This window comes from Scyliorhinus canicula, chromosome 20 (genome assembly GCF_902713615.1).
Source record: "Scyliorhinus canicula chromosome 20, sScyCan1.1, whole genome shotgun sequence".
NCBI lineage: Eukaryota > Metazoa > Chordata > Chondrichthyes > Carcharhiniformes > Scyliorhinidae > Scyliorhinus > Scyliorhinus canicula.
In genome coordinates, this window is record NC_052165.1 from 90,238,890 (window position 1) to 90,260,570 (window position 21,681).

Genomic DNA, 21,681 nt, shown 5'->3' on the forward strand with positions numbered 1-21,681 from the left:
AGCATATGGAACTCGCTGTCCGTGATGTGTATGTTGCAGGGGTCCGGTCTAACTACGTGCGCCAGCGTCTCCTCGAAAAAGGGGCCCAGAAATTGGAGGACACGGTAACGCTAGCAACCTCAATGGAGGTCGCTTTTCAAAGTTTTAACTCGTTTCCCGCAGACCAAGCGACCCCATCGTGGACCCCCGACCAGAGATTGCCCCAGGCCTGCGCCGCGCGGCCACCCACCCACTATGGAGCGCCAGCCCCAACACCCACAGCAGCATTGCAGCCTGCAATGCGACCTGCAGCAGCTGCGGTCGAAAAGGACATTATGCTAAGGTATGCCTGTCTAAATTTAAACCCTCTAACTCCCCCGCAGTCCAGAGTAATCGCTCCCCCAACTCGCAGGCCCGCAGACCCTGCAATGTTGCAGCGTGTCTGGCGACTCCGCCTCCACCCGACATGTGCGACTCATGGGGGCCGCCATCTTGGCAATCCTCCCCCACGCGGCCGGCCATGTGCGAGTCATGGGGGGCGCCATCTTCCTCGCGGCCCACCACGTGCGATCCACGGGGGCGGCCATCTTGGACACCATCTTCTTCATCGTCCGCCACGTGCGATCAACGGGGGCCGCCATCTTGGCCATCGCCCGATGTTCATCTCGACGACTACGACCTCCGCGGACAGTCATCACGGGGCCACTCCAGCACTGCTGATCGAGCCGCCGACTACCCGCAACTCAATGCAGTCACTTTGGACCAGTCGCGGCCAAAGCACCTCAGGAGCTCGATGATGTCCGTTCAAGTCAACGGATACAAGACATCGTGCCTCTTCAACTCCGGGAGCACCGAGAGCTTCGTGCATCCAGACCTGGTAAGACGCTGTTCGCTCCCTATCTTCCCTGCACGGCAAACTATCTCCCTCGCCTCGGGTTCGCACTCGGTCCAAATACAAGGGCGCACCGTTGCGACCCTAAGGATACAGGGCGCCAGCTACTCTAATTTCCAGCTGTACGTACTCCCAGACCTCTGCGCCCCACTCTTACTCGGGCTCGATTTTCAGTGCAACCTTAGAAGCCTCACACTCGGCTTCGGCGGACCCCTACCTCCTCTCACTATATGCAGCTTAGCGATTCTAAAAATCGACCCCCCTCCAATCTTCGTTAATCTCACTGCTAACTGCAAACCCGTAGCCACTGGCAGCAGGCGGTTTAGCCTGCAGGATAGAGTATTCATCAGAGCCGAAGTCCAGCGGCTCCTACGTGAGGGAGTCATTGAGGCCAGTAACAGCCCCTGGAGAGCTCAGGTGGTGGTCGTCAAGACCGGGGGAAAGTTCCGGATGGTGGTTGATTACAGCCAGACCATTAACCGGTTCACGCTCCTCGATGCGTACCCTCTCCCCCGAATTGCAGACATGGTCAACCAGATCGCCCAGTACCGCATATTCTCCACGGTGGATCTGAAGTCTGCTTACCACCAGCTCCCAATCCGCCCGGAGGACCTCCACTACACGGCGCTCGAGGCAGATGGCCGCCTCTTCCATTTCCTCCGGGTTCCCTTTGGCGTCACGAATGGGGTTTCGGTGTTCCAACGAGCAATGGACCGAATGGTGGACCAGTACGGGCTGCGGGCCACGTTTTTGTTCCTGGATAACGTCACCATCTGCGGCCATGACCAGCAGGACCACGACGCCAACCTCCACCAATTTCTCCAAACCGCCCAGAAACTCAACCTTGCATACAATCAGGAGAAATGCGTTTTCCGCAGAACAAGGCTAGCCATCCTCGGCTATGTTGTGGAAAACGGAGTCCTGGGCCCCGACCCGGACGGTATACGCCCCCTCTTTTACAGCTCCCTCTCCCTCATTGTCCCAGAGCCCTCAAGAGGTGCCTTGGATTCTTCTCCTATTACGCTATTACGCCCAGTGGGTCTCCCAGTATGCGGACAAAGCCCGCCCACTATTTAAGGCCACACTCTTCCCACTGTCAGCCAAGGCCCGCCAGGCCTTCAACTGCACCAAGGAGGACATCGCCACAGCCGCCATGCGGGTGGTGGATGAATCTGTCCCCTTTCCAGGTAGAGAGCGATGCCTCAGAGGTCGCTCTCGCCGTCACTCTGAACCAGGCAGGGAGACCTATAGCCTTTTTCCCCTGAACCCTCTCCGCTTCGGAACTTCGGCACTCCTCAGTCGAAAATGAAGCTCAAGCCATTGTAGAAGCCGTACGGCACTGGAGGCACTATCTCGCAGGTAGGAGGTTTACCCTCATCACCGACCAGAGATCGGTTGCCTTCATGTTCGACAACTCGCAATGGGGCAAAATAAGAAACGATAAAATCTTGAGGTGGAGGATCGAACTCTCCACCTATAATTATGACATCATATATCGGCCGGGGAAGCTCAACGAGCCCCCAGATGCCCTGTCCCACGGCACATGCGCCAGCGTACAAGACGACCGATTACAGGCTATCCACAACGACCTCTGCCACCCGGGGGTCACCCGGCTCGCCCACTACATCAAAGCCCGAAATCTGCCTTTCTCCACCGAGGAGGTAAAAGCCATCACCAGGGATTGCCTGATCTGCGCGGAGTGTAAACCGCACATCTATAGACCAGACAAGGCCCACCTGGTAAAGGCTTCCCGGCCCTTTGAACGCCTGAGCATCGATTTCAAAGGCCACTCCCCTCGACCAATCGAAATGTGTACTTCCTCAACGTCATAGACGAATTCTCCTGTTTTCCGTTTGCTATCCCATGCCCCGATATGACCTCACACACAGTCATCAGAGCCCTGCACAGTATCTTCACCCTGTTCGGTTTCCCTAGCTACGTACACAGCGACAGGGGTTCGTACCCCTCACACTACACCCCACCCGGCCCCCCACACCCTGCGCCCCCACGCCTACAGGTTTCCTGCACCCCACTTCGCTCGTCGCACCGGTCAGGAACGAAGCTCTGAACGAACTACCCCCGGAGTCCACCCTCAGATCCACACCGCCCGTCAGCACACAGCCATCCGAAGAGGCTGGAACCCCAGTGCTCCGCCGATCCCAGTGGATAACTCGGCCACCGGACTGGCTCAATCTGTGAACCCATCACCCCCGCCGGACTTGATTTTTTTTTACAGGGGGTGAATGTGGTGAATGTATAGTGCTTAATTCACACTGTATCGCATTGTGTCCTTGTGGGCTCTGTCTGTGAGCCGTTGCGCGGCTCTGCCCACGGGGAAGATGAGGAGATTGTACAGGGCTCCACCCTTGGCTCCGTCCATGGCCCCTCCCACTACTGGAAGTATAAAGTGCTGCGGTCTTGTGAGTCTGCTCTCAGTTCTTCTGGTCGCAGGCAGGTTCAGTTGTAAGTCTATTAAAGCCACAGTTTACTTCCTCTTGTGTCTCGAGTGAATTGATGGTCACATCATATCGAACCGGTTAACCCTGGGGTACAGGTCCCACAGGTGACTGGATGGTTTATAGGAACAGGAGAAGGCCATTCAGCCCCTCGAGCCTGTCCGCCATTCAGTGAGATCATGGCTGACCTGTGACCTAACTCCATAGACCCGCCATTGGCCCAGACCTTTTACTGTTTCTGCTGAACAAAAATCTATCTAATCTTTGATTTAAAATTAACCTGTTCCAGTTTTACCTGCTGTGTGTGGGAAAGTTCCAAACCTGTATCACCCTGTGAGTGAAGATGTTCTTCCCAACATCTCTCCTGAATGGCCCAGCCCTAATATTTGGACTATTCCCCCTAGTTTTAGAATATCTTCAAGACTTTAATCAGATCACCCCGTAACCTTCAAAATTCCAGTGAAAACAGGTCGAATTTGAGGAATCCCTCCTCGTAACTCACCCCCTGTAATCCAGGCATCATTTTTGTACTCCCTGCAAGGTAGAAATCTCCTTCCTCGGGTGTGGTGCCCAGAACTGCTGACAGTGACTCCGAGTGGGGTCAACCAGGGTTTTGTAAAGCTGCAGCGTAACCCCTGTGTCTTTATAATCCAGTCCTCCAGATAGAGACTAACATTCCATTCGCCTTTTTGATTCGTTTCTGCACTTGTTCCTGGCAGGACCCACACACCTGAACCCACAAGTCTCTTTAGACGCCGTACCTAACCTCTTCCCAGTTAGAAAATACGCTGCTCTATCCTTTGTTGGTCGAAAATGGATCACCTCACACTTGCTTATATTGAATTCCATCTGCCACAATTCTGCCCATTCTGTCAATATCTCCCTGCACTTTTCTGCTATCTGGCTGTCTACAATGCTGCCTAACTTTGTATCATCAGCAAATCTGGATACAGACTTTCTCTGCCACCATCCGTGTGAATGATTGAGGCCCCAACACAGATCCCTGTGGTACACCACTCCTGCCAATTTCAAGAAATTACCGATTATCCCCATTCTGTCTCCTGCCACTCAATAATTTCCTAACCCCGTCGATAATTTACCCTCAACTCCGTGGACTTCCATCTTAGTTCACAGTCTCTCGTGTGGAACTTTATCAAATGCCTTCTGTAAGTCCATATAAATAACATCCACAGACATTCCCCGTCCACTACCTTAGTCACCCCTTCAAAAAATTAATTAAGATTACTTAGGAATGACCTTCCTTTCACGATTCCATGCTGGCTCTCCCTGATTGATCAAAGTTTTCCAATGTGTTAGACAGTAAGACATAGGAGCAGAATTAGGCCATTCGGCCCATCGAGTCTGCTCCGCCATTCAATCATGGCTGATATTTTTCTCATCCCCATTCTCCTGCCTTCTCCCCATAACCCCTGATCCCTTATTAATCAAGAAGGGGCTGGTTTAGCTCACTCGGCTAAATCGCTAGCTTTTAAAGCAGACCAAGCAGGCCAGAAGCACGGTTCGATTCCCGTACCAGCCTCCCCGGACAGGCACCGGAATGTGGCGACTAGGGGCTTTTCACAGTAACTTCATTGAAGCCTACTCGTGACAATAAGCGATTTTCATTTTCATTTCATCTCTGTCTTAAAGACACTCGGTGATTTGGCCTCCACAGCCTTTTGCGGCAAGAGTTCCACAGATTCACCCCCTCTGGCTGAAGAAATTCCTCCCTGTCTCTGTTTTAAAGGATTGTCCCTTTAGTCTGAGATGCTGTCCTCTGGTTCCAGTTTTTCCTACAAGTGGAAACATCCTCTCCACATCCACTCTATCCAGGCCTCGCAGTATCCTGTAAGTTTCAATAAGATTCCCCCCTCATCCTTCTAAACTCCAATGAGTACAGACCCAGACTCCTCAACCGTTCCTCATACGACAACCTCTTCATTCCAGGGATCATTCTTATGAACCTCCTCTGGACCCTTTCCAAGGCCAGCACATCCTTCCTTAGATACGGGGCCCAAAACTGCTCACAATACTCCAAATGGGGCCTGACCAGAGCCTTGGACAGCCTCAGAAATAGATTCCAACAATTTCCCCACCACAGACGTTAGAGTAACTGGTCTGTAATTTGCTGGTTTTCCCCTTTCACCCTTCTGAAAAAGAATGACGTGAACAATTTTCCCATCTAGAGGGATGGCTCTGGAATCTGGGCAACTCTGGAAGATTATAGGTCGGGCAGCAACAATGTGCTCCCCTACTTCCTTTAAGACCCTTGGATGGAAGCCGTCTGGTCCTGGGGATTTGTCACTCTGTAGTTCCATTAATTTCCTAGTTATTGGTGCTGTATTTATGTTATTTATATTACATCCCTGTTCTCTATCGACGGTTGATTTTTTTCAGGACTTACAACTTATCCCCCTTTGCTACTCTAAATACTGAGGCAATGTTCTACATGTCTGCCATTTCCCCGTTATCATATCTTCCTGTTCAGCTTTTACTGAACCCACATTGCTCTTCACACCCACGTTCCCTTCATACAAATAGAACTTTTCTCCTTATTCATTGTGATGTCCTTTGCAAGTTTCCTTTATAATGCCTTTTAGTAACTTTTCGCAGCTGCTTTGTGGAATTTTGCTGGCGTTTGTACCTATCTCATTGGTCCAGACCGGTGCTCTGTCTTGCGTTTTGTGTGTGGGATTTGTGATTATGAACTCCGACTCGGCAACCTCTCCCACTGCAAACAATCCTCAGAGCGGTAACTCTCTCTTCTCTCCCTCTAGTTCTGGACTGAGAATCATCCTCATTCAATCAGGTAACGCTGAGCGGGGACTGGCAGAAATCTGACATTTTCACTGTGACTGTGATACTGGGAGAGACTCTGTAATAACCCTGGGACAGGGGGATTGTTACTGGGAGAGACTCTGTAATAACCCCGGGACAGGGGGGATTGTTACTGGGAGAGACTCTGTAATAACCCTGGGACAGGGGGATTGTTACTGGGAGAGACTCTGTAATAACCCCGGGACAGGGGGGATTGTTACTGGGAGAGACTCTGTAATAACCCCGGGACAGGGGGGATTGTTACTGGGAGAGACTCTGTAATAACCCTGGGACAGGGGGATTGTTACTGGGAGAGACTCTGTAATAACCCCGGGACAGGGGGGATTGTTACTGGGAGAGACTCTGTAATAACCCTGGGACAGGGGGATTGTTACTGGGAGAGACTCTGTAATAACCCTGGGACAGGGGGATTGTTACTGGGAGAGACTCTGTAATAACCCCGGGACAGGGGGGATTGTTACTGGGAGAGACTCTGTAATTACCCCGGGACAGGGGGATTGTTACTGGGAGAGACTCTGTAATTACCCCGGGACAGGGGGATTGTTACTGGGAGACACTCTGTAATTACCCCGGGACAGGGGGATTGTTACTGGGAGAGACTCTGTAATTACCCCGGGACAGGGGGATTGTTGCTGGGAGAGACTCTGTAATTACCCCGGGACAAGGGGATTGTTACTGGGAGAGACTCTGTAATTACCCCGGGACAGGGGGAGTGTTACTGGGAGAGACTCTGTAATTACCCCGGGACAGGGGGGACTGTTACTGGGAGAGACTCTGTAATTACCCCGGGACAGGGGGATTGTTACTGGGAGACTGTAATTACCCCGGGACAGGAGGAATTGTTACTGGGAGAGACTCTGTAATTACCCCCGAACAGGGGGAATTGTTACTGGGAGAGACTCTGTAATTACCCTGGGACAGGGAGATTGTTACTGGGAGAGACTCTGTAATTACCCCCGAACAGGGGGAATTGTTACTGGGAGAGACTCTGTAATAACCCTGGGACAGGGGGAGTGTTACTGGGAGACTGTAATTAAACCGGGACAGGGGGATTGTTACTGAGAGAGACTCTGTAATTACCCCGGGACAGGGGGGATTGTTACTGGGAGACTCTGTAATTACCCCGGGACAGGGGGATTGTTACTGGGAGAGACTCTGTAATTACCCTGGGACAGGGAGATTGTTACTGGGAGAGACTCTGTAATTACCTCGGGACAGGGGGGATTGTTACTGGGAGAGACTCTGTAATTACCCCCGGACAGGGGGAGTGTTACTGGGAGACTGTAATTACCCCGGGACAGGGGGATTGTTACTGGGAAAGACTCTGTAATTACCCCGGGACAGGGGGATTGTTACTGGGAGAGACTCTGTAATTACCCCGGGACAGGGGGAGTGTTACTGGGAGAGACTCTGTAATTACCCCGGGACAGGGGGAGTGTTACTGGGACAGACTCTGTAATTGCCCCGGGACAGGGGGGATTGTTACTGGGAGAGACTCTGTAATTACCCTGGGACAGGGGGGATTGTTACTGGGAGAGACTCTGTAATTACCCTGGGACAGGGGGGATTGTTACTGGGAGAGACTCTGTAATTACCCCGGGACAGGGGGATTGTTACTGGGAGAGACTCTATAATTTCCCCGGGACAGGGGGAGTGTTACTGGGAGAGACTCTGTAATTACCCCGGGACAGGGGGATTGTTACTGGGAGACTCTGTAATTACCCCGGGACAGGGGGATTGTTACTGGGAGAGACTCTGTAATTACCCTGGGACAGGGAGGATTGTTACTGGGAGAGACTCTGTACTTACCCCGGGACAGGGGGATTGTTACTGGGACAGACTCTGTAATTACCCCGGGACAGGGGGGATTGTTACTGGGAGAGACTCTCTAATTACCCCGGGACAGGGGGATTGTTACTGGGAGAGACTCTGTACTTACCCCGGGACAGGGGGATTGTTACTGGGAGAGACTCTGTAATAACCCTGGGACAGGGGGAGTGTTACTGGGAGAGACTCTGTAATTACCCCGGGACAGGGGGATTGTTACTGGGAGAGACTCTGTAATTACCCCGGGACAGGGGTATTGTTACTGGGAGTGACTCTGTAATTACCCCGGGACAGGGGGATTGTTACTGGGAGAGACTCTGTAATTACCCCAGGACAGGGGGATTGTTACTGGGAGAGACTCTGTAATTACCCCGGGACAGGGGGGATTGTTACTGGGAGAGACTCTGTAATTACCCCGGGACAGAGGGATTGTTACTGGGAGAGACTCTGTAATTACCTCGGGACAGGAAGATTGTTACTGGGAGAGACTCTGTAATTACCCCAGGACAGGGGGATTGTTACTGGGAGACTGTAATTACCCCGGGACAGGGGGGATTGTTACTGGGAGAGACTCTGTAATAACCCTGGGACAGGGGGAGTGTTACTGGGAAACTGTAATTACCCCGGGACAGGGGGATTGTTACTGCGAGAGACTCTGTAATTACCCCGGGACAGGGGGGATTGTTACTGGGAGACTCTGTAATTACGCCGGGACAGGGGGATTGTTACTGGGAGAGACTCTGTAATTACCCCGGGACAGGGGGATTGTTACTGGGAGAGACTCTGTAATTACCTCGGGACAGGAAGATTGTTACTGGGAGAGACTCTGTAATTACCCCAGGACAGGGGGATTGTTACTGGGAGACTGTAATTACCCGGGACAGGGGGGATTGTTACTGGGAGAGACTCTGTAATAACCCTGGGACAGGGGGAGTGTTACTGGGAAACTGTAATTACCCGGGACAGGGGGATTGTTACTGCGAGAGACTCTGTAATTACCCCGGGACAGGGGGGATTGTTACTGGGAGACTCTGTAATTACGCCGGGACAGGGGGATTGTTACTGGGAGAGACTCTGTAATTACCCTGGGACAGGGAGATTGTTACTGGGAGAGACTCTGTAATTACCTCGGGACAGGGGGGATTGTTACTGGGAGAGACTCTGTAATTACCCCCGGACAGGGGGAATGTTACTGGGAGACTGTAATTACCCCGGGACAGGGGGATTGTTACTGGGAGAGACTCTGTAATTACCCCGGGACAGGGGGGGGGATTGTTACTGGGAGCGACTCTGTAATTACCCCGGGACAGGGGGAGTGTTACTGGGACAGACTCTGTAATTGCCCTGGGACAGGGGGGATTGTTACTGGGAGAGACTCTGTAATTACCCTGGGACAGGGGGGATTGTAACTGGGAGAGACTCTGTAATTAACCCCGGGACAGGGGGATTGTTACTGGGAGAGACTCTGTAATTTCCCCGGGACAGTGGGAGTGTTACTGGGAGAGACTCTGTAATAACCCCGGGACAGGGGGATTGTTACTGGGAGACTCTGTAATTACCCCGGGACAGGGGGATTGTTACTGGGAGAGACTCTGTAATTACCCTGGGACAGGGAGGATTGTTACTGGGAGAGACTCTGTACTTACCCCGGGACAGGGGGATTGTTACTGGGACAGACTCTGTAATTACCCCGGGACAGGGGGGATTGTTACTGGGAGAGACTCTGTAATTACCCCGGGACAGGGGGATTGTTACTGGGAGACTGTAATTACCCCGGGACAGGGGGGATTGTTACTGGGAGAGACTCTGTAATTACCCCGGGACAGGGGGATTGTTACTGGGAGAGACTCTGTAATTACCCCGGGACAGGGGGATTGTTACTGGGAGAGACTCTGTAATTACCCCGGGACAGGGGGATTGTTACTGGGAGAGACTCTGTAATTACCCCGGGACAGGGGGATTGTTACTGGGTGAGACTCTGTAATTACCCCGGGACAGGGGGGATTGTTACTGGGAGAGACTCTGTAATTACCCTGGGACAGGGGGGATTGTTACTGGGAGAGACTCTGTAATTACCCCGGGACAGGGGGATTGTTACTGGGAGAGACTCTGTAATTACCCCGGGACAGGGGGATTGTTACTGGGTGAGACTCTGTAATTACCCCGGGACAGGGGGGATTGTTACTGGGAGAGACTCTGTAATTGCCCCGGACCAGGAGGATTGTTACTGGAGGAGACTCTGTAATTCTCCTGTGGTTAGTGTATTTTTTGATCTATCTGTCTCTATTTACAGACGGATATTTGGCCCTCACCTCTGTGGTGATGCTCTGCAGATTCACCCAAAAACGTCTGAGATTCTGACTGGATCCTGGAGGCGAGAGAACAGTTTGGAGGTGAGGTATTGAGAAATCAGGGAGTGGAGGACGGGACGGGGGGCTGATTTTCGAGCGACAGCAATTTTGGATGGGACCTGAACCATATCAATCAGCAGAAGCCACAGTCACCTGACTGCGTTCTCCCCCACAGGTCTGGGACTATCAAACTGGACAAAAGCTTCAAGATATTCCTGAGGATGATGCTGGTCACAGCCTGGTAAGATCAGGAACAGGGAACGGACCCCACGGGCACCAACTCTCCCCGGGGTACGGGCCCCCCCCACGGGCACCGACTCTCCCTGGGGTAGGAGTCACCCCCCCACGGGCACCGACTCTCTCTGGGGTAGGAGTCCCCCCCCCCCCCACGGGCACCGACTCTCTCTGGGGCAGGAGTGAACCCCCCTACGGGCACCGACTCTCCCCGGGGTACGGGTCCCCCCCCCACGGGCACTGACTCTCCCCGGGGTACGGGTCCCTCCCCCACGGGCACCAACTCTCCCCGGGGTACGGGTCCCCCCTCTTACGGGCACCGACTCTCCCCGGGGTATGGCCCCCCCCCCCCCCCCACGGGCACTGACTCTCCCCGGGGTACGGGCCCCTCCCCACGGGCACCGACTCTCCCCGGAGTACGGGCCCCTCCCCACGGGCACCGACTCTCCACGGGGTACGGGACCCCCCCCCCCCCCCCCCAAAAGACACCGACTCTCCCCGGGGTACGGGACCCCCCCACGGGCGCCGACTCTCCCCGGCTATGGGTCCCCCCACCCACGTGCACCAACTGTCCCTGGTGTACAGCCATCCCACCCCATCCCCCCCCCCCACCCACCAACGGGCACCGACTCTCCCCGGGGTATGGGTCCCCCCCCCCCCGCCTCCCCCCATGTGCAATTTTTGTTATAGTGAAACTACAGCGAAACTGGAGTTCTGAGGTGATGAGGGTGTATTTGAGGGTGGGGTGGTATATGTGAGGATGACTGAGATGAGGAGGGTGTATTTGAGGGTGGGGTGGTATATGTGAGGATGATGGAGGTGAGGAGGGTGTATTTGAGGATGGGGTGGTATATGTGAGGCTGATGGAGGCGAGGAGGGTGTATTTGAGGGTGGGGTGGTATATGTGAGGATGGGGGTGAGGAGGGTGTATTTGAGGATGGGGTGGTATATGTGAGGATGACTGAGATGAGGTGTATTTGAGGGTGGGGTGGTATATGTGAGGATGACTGAGATGAGGAGGGTGTATTTGAGGGTGGGGTGGTATATGTGAGGATGATGGAGGTGAGGAGGGTGTATTTGAGGATGGGGTGATATATGTGAGGCTGATGGAGGCGAGGAGGGTGTATTTGAGGGTGGGGTGGTATATGTGAGGACGGGGGTGAGGAGGGTGTATTTGAGGATGGGGTGGTATATGTGAGGATGACGGAGATGAGGAGGGTGTATTTGAGGGTGGGGTGGTATGACAGGGGTGAGGAGGGTGTATTTGAGGATGGGGTGGTATATGTGAGGCTGATGGAGGTGAGGAGGGTGTATTTGAGGGTGGGGTGGTATATGTTAAGATGACGGGGGTCAGGAGGGTGTATTTGAGGATGGGGTGGTATATGTGAGGCTGACGGAGGTGAGGAGGATGTATTTGAGGGTGGGGTGGTATATGTGAGGCTGACGGAGGTGAGGAGGGTGTATCTGAGGGTGGGGTGGTATATGTGAGGCTGATGGAGGTGAGGAGGGTGTATTTGAGGGTGGGGTGGTATATGTGAGGCTGACGGAGGTGAAGAGGGTGTATTTGAGGGTGGGGTGGTATATGTGAGGCTGACGGAGGTGAGGAGGGTGTATCTGAGGGTGGGGTGGTATATGTGAGGCTGACGGAGGTGAGGAGGGTGTATTTGTGAGCGGGAAGGGTAATGACACTAAAATAGTGGGGATGGGACAAGAACGTTACAAGGACTAACCTTCAGGTTTTGTATCTGAATGCGCGGAGCATTCAAAACAAAATGGATGAATTAGTTGTGCAGATTGATGTAAAGGGGTATGATATTGTTGGGATTACGGAGACAAGGCTCCAAGGTGACCAAGGATGGGAACTAAACATTGAGGGATATTCAGTTTTAGAAAGGACAGACAGAAAGGAAAGGTGGTGTTGCCTTGTTGATTAAAGAAAATATTGAGACAATATTGAGGAAAGATTTTAGCACAGGTTGTGTGGAATCTGTCTGGGTCGAGTTAGGAAACATCAAGGGCCAGACAACATTCATTGGGGTGGTGTACAGACCACCAAACTGCATGTTGGGAATAGCTTTAGACAGCAAATCAGAGGTGCATGTGAGAAAGGAACGTCGGTGATTATGGGTGACGTTATTCTGCATATAGATTGGGTGAGTCAAATTAGTCACAGTGCAATCGAGGAGGAATTTCTGGAGTGTGTACGGGATGGTTTTCTGGACCAGTATGTTGAGGATCCAACAAGGGAACAGACCATCTTGGACAGGGTGTTGTGCAATGCGAAAGGATTAGTTGGCAATCTAGTTGTGAGAGCGCCCTTAGGGAAGAATGACCATAATATGGTAGAATTCTTTATCATAGTAAATAGTGAGGTAGTTGATTCTGAGACCAGGGTCCTGAACCTCAGTAAAGGTAACTATGATGGTGTGAGGCATGAGCTGGCTATGACAGACTGGGAAACATGACTGAAAGGCAGGACAGTGGACAGGCAATGGCAGCATTCAAGGAACGAAAGGTGAACTCCAAAAGTTGGTTATTTGGCGCAAGAGCAGAAAGAGAACTGTGGCCAAACTCTGGCTCACAAGGGAAATTAGAGATGTTATTAGATTCAAAGAAGAGACATACAAATTAGCAAGAAAAAGAAATAGACCTGAGGATTGGGAGCAGTTTAAAATTCAGCAAACGTGGACCAAGGAATTTATTAAGAAGGAGAAAATACAATTTGAAAGTTGATGTTGAATTTGGCTAGGATGGGCACAGGTGTGGTAGTCTTCCCACACACTTTAATCAAAATAAGCTTTATTCTACGAACTTAGTTAACATTTATATAAACACAGCAAGATTTTTTTATTAATTACAAACATAAAGACACCTCCCAGCTGCAGTAATCCATGTATAACCCTTAATGAATTCCCCCTTAACTGTTCCAATTCAAAAACAAAATCCCAGAAACCAAAACCCCTTTTTCACGGGCGTGGCCCAGCACGCTACATTCTCACTTGAATAAGACTGGCTTTTCCTGAGATTCTGACCCCGTGTCACCAGCAGGTTTAACCTCTTCCGGAAAGCAAACTGTATCTTTTAAAGCAGGTAGCTAGAATCAATGTTTCTTTTTTACTGGAACGGATATTTAAAATGAAAATAGAGACAGAGACAGGCCAGAATATTTATTTTCTCTATCTGTAGTCGACAGCAGTCAGAACTGAAAGTGAAAGTAAAACATACCTCACACAGCCACAGCCCAGCTCCACCCACAAAACAACATCACAGAAGCCATGTGATAAGACAAAAACTTTCCGTAAAGGGACACTACCATGACACAGGGAACAAAGAAATGGCCGAGGAACTAAATTCGGACGTTGCTTCTGTCTTCACAAAGGAAGACCATGAATAATGTACTGGAAGTTCTGAGAATCTCAAGTTTCACTGAGGAGCTGAAGAAAATTAGTCTTAGTAAAGAAATGGGTTTGGGGAAATTAATGGGATTGAAGGCGGACAAATCTCCAGGGCCTGATAATCTTTAACCCAGAGTAATTAAGGAAGTGGCCCTAGAAATAGTAGATCCATTGATAGTCATTTTACAAAGTCCTTTAGACTCTGGAATGATTCCTACAGATTGGAGGGTAGCGAATGTAACCCCGCTATTCAAAAAGGGAGGTAGAGAGAAAACAGGGAACTATAGACCAGTGAGCGTAACGTCGGTACTAGGGAAGTTGCTCGAGTTCATTATCAAGGATTTCCTAGCACAGCATTTGGAAAGCAGTGGTGTAATCAGACAAAGTCATGCTTGTCAAATCTACTAGAATTCTTTGACGATGTAACTGGGAGAGTTGACCAGGGAGAACCGGTGGATGTGGTTTATTGAGACTTTCAGAAGGCCTTCGACAAGGTCTCACATAGCAGATTACTATGTAAAGTTAAAATGCATGTGATTACGGGTCGTGTCTTGAGACGGATAGAAAGCTGGTTAGCAGACAGAAAGCAAAAAGTTGGAATAAACGGATCTTTGTCTGATTGGCAGGCAGTGGCCAGTGGGGTACCGGAAGGATCAGTGCTGGGACCCCAACTGTTCACATTAAATATTCATGATTTGCACGCGGGAACTGAATGTATTATCTCAAATTTGCGGATTTGGATTTTTGTTTATTGTCACGTGTACCGAGGTAAAGTGAAAAGTACTTTTCTGTGAGCAGCTCAACAGATCATTAAGTACATGAAAATAAAATAAAAGAAAATACATAATAGGGCATCACAAGGTACACAATGTAACTACATAAGCACCGGCATCGGATGAAGCATACAGGGTGTAGTGTTAATCAGTTCAGTCCATAAGAGAGTCATTTAGGAGTCTGGTAACAGTGGGGAAGAAGCTGTTTTTGAATTTGTTCATGCGTGTTCTCAGACTTCTGTATCTCCTGCCCGATGGAAGAAGTTGGAAGAGTGAGTAAGCCGGGTGGGAGGGGTCTTTGATTATGCTGCCCGCTTTCCCCAGGCAGCGGGAGGTGTAGATGGAGTCAATGAATGGGAGGCAGGTTTGTGTGATGGAGTGGGCGGTATTCACGACTCTCTGAAGTTTCTTGCGGTCCTGGGCCGAGCAGTTGCCACACCAGGCTGTGATGCAGCCCGATAGGATGCTCTCTATAGTGCATCTGTAAAAGTTGGTAAGGGTTAATGTGGACATGCCGAATTTCCTTAGTTTCCTGAGGAAGTATGTTGTGCTTTCTTGGTGGTCGTGTTGAAATGGGTGGACCAGGACAGATTTTTGGTGATGTGTACCCAAAGGAATTTGAAGCTGTCAACCACCTCCACCTCGGCCCCGTTGATGCAGACAGGGGTATGTACAGTACTTTGCTTCCTGAAGTCAATGACCAGCTGTTTAGTTGACGCCAGAGCGTGGCGACCTGAAGATGATACACAGTTGGGTGGGAGGGTGAGCTGTGAGGAGGATGCAGAGATGGTTCAGGGGGATTCGGACAGGCTGAGTGAGTGGGCAGGTGAACGGCAGATACAGTATAATGTGGATAAATGTGAGGTTATCACTTCGGTAGCAAAAATAGGAATGCAGATTATTATTTGTAAATTGAGAGAGGTGGATACTCGGCGAGACCTTGGTGTCCTCGTGCATCAGTCGCTGAAAGTAAGCGCCCAGGTACAGCAGGCAGTAAAGAAGGTAAATGGCAAGTTGGCTTTCATAGCGAGAGGATTTGAGTATAGGAATAGGGATGTTTTACTGCAACTGTATAGGGCATTGGTGGGGCCATGCCTGGAGTACTGTGAGCAATTTTGGTCTCCATAACTGAGGAAGGATGTTAGACCATAAGACATAGGAGCAGAATTAGGCCACTCGGCCCATCGAGTCTGGTCCGCCATTCAATCATGGCTGATATTTTTCTTATCCCCATTCTCCAGCCTTCTCCCCTGATTCCCTTTTGATCAAGAATCTATCCATCTGTCTTAAAGACACTCAGTGATTTGGCCTCCACAGCCTTCTGTGGCAAAGAGTTCCACAGATTCACCACTCTCTGGCTGAAGAAATTCCTCCTCATCTCTGTTTTAAAGGATCGTCCCTTTAGTCTGAGGTGGTGTCCTCTGCTTCTAGTTTTTCCTACAAGTGGAAACATCCTCTCCAAGACCACTCTATCCAGGCCTCGCAGTATCCTGTAAGTTTCAATAAGATTCCCCCCTCATCCTTCTAAACCAACGTGTACAGACCCAGAGTCCTCAACCGTTCCTCATACGACAAGCTCTTCATTCCAGGGGTCATTCTTGTGAACCTCCTCTGGACCCTTTCCAAGGCCAGCACATCCTTCCTTAGATACGGGGCCCAAAGCTGCTCACAATACTCCAAATGGGGTCTAACCAGTGCCTTATACAGCCTCAGAAGTACATCCCTGGTCTTGTATTTTAGCCCTCTCGACATGAAAATAGAACATTACAGCGCAGTACGGGCCCTTCAGCCCTTGATGTTGCGCCGACGTGTGAAACCATCTGAAGCCTATCTGACCTACACTATTCCATTTTCATCCATATGTCTATCCAGTGACCACTTAAATGCCCTTAAAGTTGGCGAGTCTACTACTGTTGCAGGCAGGGCGTTCCACACCCCTACTACTCTCTGAGTAAAGAAACTGCCTCTGACATCTGTCCTATATCTACCACCCCTCAATTTAAAGCTATGTCCCCTTGTGTTGGTCATCACCATCCGAGGAAAAAGACTCTCACTGTCCACCCTATCTAACCCTCTGACTATCTTATATGTCTCTATTAAGTCACCTCTCTGCCTTCTCCTCTCTAACGAAAACAACCTCAAGTCCCTGAGCCTTTCCTCGTAAGACCTTCCCTCCATACCAGGCAATATCCTAGTAAATCTCCTCTGAACTCTTTCCAAAGCTTCCACATCCTTCCTATAATGTGGTGACCAGAACTGCACGCAGTACTCCAGGTGCGGCCGCACCAGAGTTATGTACAGCTGCAGCATGACCTTGTGGCTCCGAAACTCAATCCCCCTACTGATAAAGGCTAGCACACCATATGCCTTCTTAACAGCCCTATTAACCTGGGTGGCAACTTTCAGGGATTTATGTACCTGGATGCCGAGATCTCTCTGTTCATTTGTCTTCCCAACTGCCGACTGAACCTGCACGTTAACCAGGACTCCCAAGTCCCTTTGTCCTTCTGATTTACGAAGCATTTCCCCATTTAGAAAATAGTCGATGCCTCCATTTCTCCTTCCAAAGTGCATAACCTCACACTTTCCCACATTGTATTCCATCTGCCACTTCTTTGCCCACTCTCCTCGCCTGTCCAAGTCCTTCTGCAGCCCCCGTGCAGAATCCAGGTGATTTATCCACCTTCGAACCTTTCAGTTTCCCCAGAACCTTCTCCTTCGTAATGGTCACTGCACTCACCTCTGCCCCCTGGTTCTCCTGGAGCTCTGGCGCCTCACTGGTGTCTTACACCGTGAAGACTGATGCAAAGTAACTATTCAGTTCCTCTGCCATTATTACTTCTCCAGCCACATTTTCCAATGTGAAATTAAATGAAAAAATCGCTTATTGTCACAAGTAAGCTTCAAATGAAGTTACTGTGAAAAGCCCCTAGTCGCCACATTCCGGCGCCTGTTCAGGGAGGCTGGTACGGGAATTGAACCGTGCTGCTGGCCTGCCTGGGTCTGCTTTAAAAGCCAGCTCTTTAGCCCTGTGCTAAACCAGTCCCGATGTCTAGTTTTGCTTCTCTCTTACCTTTTATATATTGAAAAAACTCTTCCTTTCTTCGTTTATATTACTAGCGAGCTTGCATTCGTACTTCATCTGCTCCCCCCTTCTTGCTTTTTTAGTTGTCCTCTGCTCGCTTTTAAAGGCTTCTCAATCCTGTCTTCCCACTAATCTTCGCCACTTTGTATGCTTTTTCCTTAGCTTTTATGCTGTCCCTGACTTACCTCGTCAGCCATGAATGCCTTGTCCTCCCATCAGCATGTTTCCTCCTCCTTGGGATGAATTTCTATTGTGCCTCCCGAATAACCCCCAAAAACTCCTGCCATTGCTGTTCCACTGTCTTCCCTGCTGGGCTCCTTCTCCAATCAACTCTGGCCAGCTCCTCCCTCATGTCTTTGTAGTTCCCCTTATTTAATTGTAATACCGTTACATCTGATTGCAGCTTCTCCCTCTCAAACTGCAGGGTAAATTCTCTCATATTGTCGTCACTGCTCCCTAAGGGTTCCTTCACCTTCAGTTCCCTAATCTGGTCTGCCTCATTACACATCACCAAATCCAGAATTGCCTGTTCCCTAGTCGACAAGCTGCTCCAAAAAAACCGTCTCTTAGACATTCCACAAATTCATTTTCTTGTGATCTACTATCAACCTGATTTTCCCAGTCCACCTGCATATTGAAGTCTCCCATGATTATTGTATTATTGCCTTTTTTACATGCCTTTTCTATCTCCTAACTCCCATTCGGGTCTTTTTACCTTTGCGACTCCTCAACTCTGCCCACAGAGATTCTAAGCCTTCTGATCCTAGATCGCTCCTTGCTATCGATTTTACCTCATTCCTTACTAACAATGCCACCCCGCCCCCTTTACCCATCTGCCTGTCCTTTCGATAGGACATATATCCTTGGATATTTAGATCCCAGCCCTGATCCCCTTGCAGTCACGTCTCTGTGATGCCCACATCGTCGTACTGGCCAATTTCAATGTACAGAACAAGCTCATTTACCTTGTTCCGTATACTGTGTACATTAAGGTACAACACCCTCAATCCTGCATTGACCACCTCCCTTCTCACACTTGTCACCTTTTTTGCTCTGCCTGAGGGTGATGTTGTTCTTTTATTTTTGTTCTCTATTTCCCCTTCCGTTATGACACCTTCTAAGCTAATACTCCGGTTCCCATATTAGTTTAAATCTTCCTGAGTGACTCTAGCAAACCTCCCAGCCAGGGTATCGGTGCCCCTCCAGTTTAGATGCAACCCGTCCTTCTTGTACAGGTCCAACCTGCCCCGGAAGAGATCCCAATGGTCCAGAAATCTGAAACCCTCCCTCCTACACCACCAGTTTAGCCACATATTTAGCTGCACTATCCTCCTATTTCTAGCCTCACTGGCATGTGGCACAGGGAGTAATCCTGAGATTACAGACATGGAGGTCCTGCTTTTTAGCTTACTGGCTAACTCCCTGAACTCCTTCTGCAGGACCTCATCACTCTTCCTGCCTATGTAGTTGGTACCTATGTGTACTATGGCCCCTGACTGTTCACCCTGCCCCTTCAGGATGTCCAGTGTTCTTGCCAAGGGGAGTGCAGCAAAGGTTTACCAGGCTGATTGGCGGGACTGTCACATAAGGAGAGATTAAATCGGTTAGGATTATATTCATTGGAGTTTCAAAGTGAGAGGGAATCTCATAGAAATTTACAAAATTCTAATAGGATTAGACAGGGTAGATGCAGAAAGAATGTTCCCGATGGTGGGAGAATACAGAACTAGGGGTCATAGTTTGAGGATAAGGGGTAAACATTTTAGGACTGAGGTGAGGAGAAATTTCTTCACCCAGAGAGTGGGGAATCTGTGGAATTCACTCGCACAGAAAGTAGTTGAAGGCAAAACATTGTGTAATCTCAAGAAGGGATGAGATACAGCTCCTGGGGTTAAAGGGATCGAGGGATTATGGGGGGGAAGGTGGGATCAGGATATTGAACTTGATGATCAGAATGAATGCGGAGCAGACTCGAAAGGCTGAATGGCCTCCTGCTTCAATTTTCCTGTGAGGGTAATGGATCTCAAGGATGTATTTGTGTAGGGGTGGGGTTATGGGGGGGTATGCGGGCTGGGGGGGGGTACGCGAGCTGAGGAGGGGGTACATGAGCTGAGGGGGCGTACGCGGGTGGGGGTACGAGAGCTGAGGGGGGTACGGGGTGGGGGTACGAGGGCTGAGGGGGGTACGGGGTGGGGGCGTACGCAGGCGGTACGCGAGTTGCGGGGGTTATGCGAGGGGGTTACGCGAGCTGGGGGGGTATTGTTTGGTCTATTTCCTCGGTGACTTTGCCCCTCCCTCTCTGCAGATCTACAGCTGTCATTGGCTGGGCTCAGATCACCTGATTGGTGCAGGAACCAGGAACAATCTGTGTCGCCTCGTCAACCGCAACTCGATGACGGTCAGTTCATGCAGGGTCAGAGTTCACTCTGGACAGTCAGACTGACCAGATAGGGGTTAGAGTTCACTCTGAACAGTCACACTGACTGGCGGGGGCAGCACAGTGGTTAGCACTGCGGCTTCACAGCTCCAGGGTCCCAGGTTCGATTCCCGGCTGGCTCACTGTCTACGTGGAGTCTGCACGTTCTCCCCGTGTCTGCGTGGGTTCCTCCGGGTGCTCCGGTTTTCTTCCACAGTCCAAAGATGTGCAGGTTAGGTGGATTCGCCATGCTGAGTTACCCTTAGTGTCCAAAAAGGTTAGGAGGGGTTATTGAGCAGAAACGCAGGGAAACCGGGTGTTAAACCCTTGGTATCTGTGGCCATTAGCACTCCACAGTATAAATATTTCCCACTCTCTCTGTCTGTTAGCTTTGACAAAGAGTCATCGGACTCGAAACGTTAGCTCTTTTCTCTCCAAACAGATGCTGCCAGACTTGCTGAGATTTGCCAGCATTGTCCATTTAGTTTCAGATTCCAGCATCCGCAGGAATTTGCTTTTGACCGTGATAAATTGCCCTTAGTGACCAAAAAGATTAGGTGGGGTTGCTGGGTTATGGGGATAAGATTATGTCTCTATGATAGGGGTCAGAGTTCACTCCGGACACTCAGACTGATTGGAATGGATTAATCTGTCCCTCGTGCCCCCCCTCCCCCTTGTTGTCTACCCCCCACCCCACCCCGTGTCCCCCTCCTCTACCCCGTGTCCCCCTGCCCTTCCCCTTCAGCAGTGGGCTGTGTAAATCTCCCTGATAGATCTCTTTGCCTTGCAGACAGTGGGCCGCTTGGGGAAGCTGTTGGACGGTGTTTACAGCACGGACGTTACCCCGGCTGATTCGGGGAGGTGGTTGCTCGCTGCCTGCTCTGCCAATCACACCCACCTCCTCCAGCACCAAGAGGTCGGCGTGTAGCTGACAGGCCGCAGTCGGCACACATAGTCCGGACGGAGGGAAGCTATGCCTGTCCTCCCACTCAGTCTGGGGGAGGGGGAGACAGACAGGGGGAGAGAGGAGACAGACAGGGGGGAGGGAGGGGGGGGGGGAAGAGGAGACAGACAGGGGGGAGGGAGGGGGGGGGGAGAGAAGATAGACAGGGGGGAGGGGGGGGGGAAAGAGGAGACAGACAGGGGGGGAGGGGAGACAGACGGGGGGGGGGGGGAGAGGAGACAGACGGGGGGAGAGGAGACAGACAGGGAGGGGGGAAGGAGACAGACGGGGGGAGACGAGACAGACAGGGGGGAGACGAGACAGGAAAGGGTGGAGAGGAGACAGACAGAGGGGAGGGGGAGAGGAGACAGACAGGAGGGGGGGGAGACGAGACAGACGGGGGGGCACAGACAGGGCGAGGCAGGACAGACGGAGGGGCGCCCAGACGGGGGGAGGGGGACATGGGGGGGGGCACAGACGGGGGGGGGGGGG

At 51.1% G+C, this 21,681-nt stretch overlaps 1 protein-coding gene across 1 annotated transcript in view; it reads left to right on the top strand.

Annotated features, from left to right (window-relative positions):
* The window catches only part of LOC119955251 (WD repeat-containing protein 5B-like), a 35,707-nt gene extending 14,428 nt beyond the window's left edge, over positions 1 to 21,279 (top strand). Inside the window, exons 6-10 of the mRNA XM_038781287.1 lie at positions 6,105 to 6,136; positions 10,286 to 10,385; positions 10,519 to 10,584; positions 20,136 to 20,228; positions 21,037 to 21,279. Of these exons, the coding sequence (XP_038637215.1) occupies positions 6,105 to 6,136; positions 10,286 to 10,385; positions 10,519 to 10,584; positions 20,136 to 20,228; positions 21,037 to 21,174 (429 nt within the window). The 3' untranslated portion in view covers positions 21,175 to 21,279. The remainder of the gene's footprint in view (positions 1 to 6,104; positions 6,137 to 10,285; positions 10,386 to 10,518; positions 10,585 to 20,135; positions 20,229 to 21,036) is intronic.
* Positions 21,280 to 21,681: the final 402 nt, after the last annotated feature.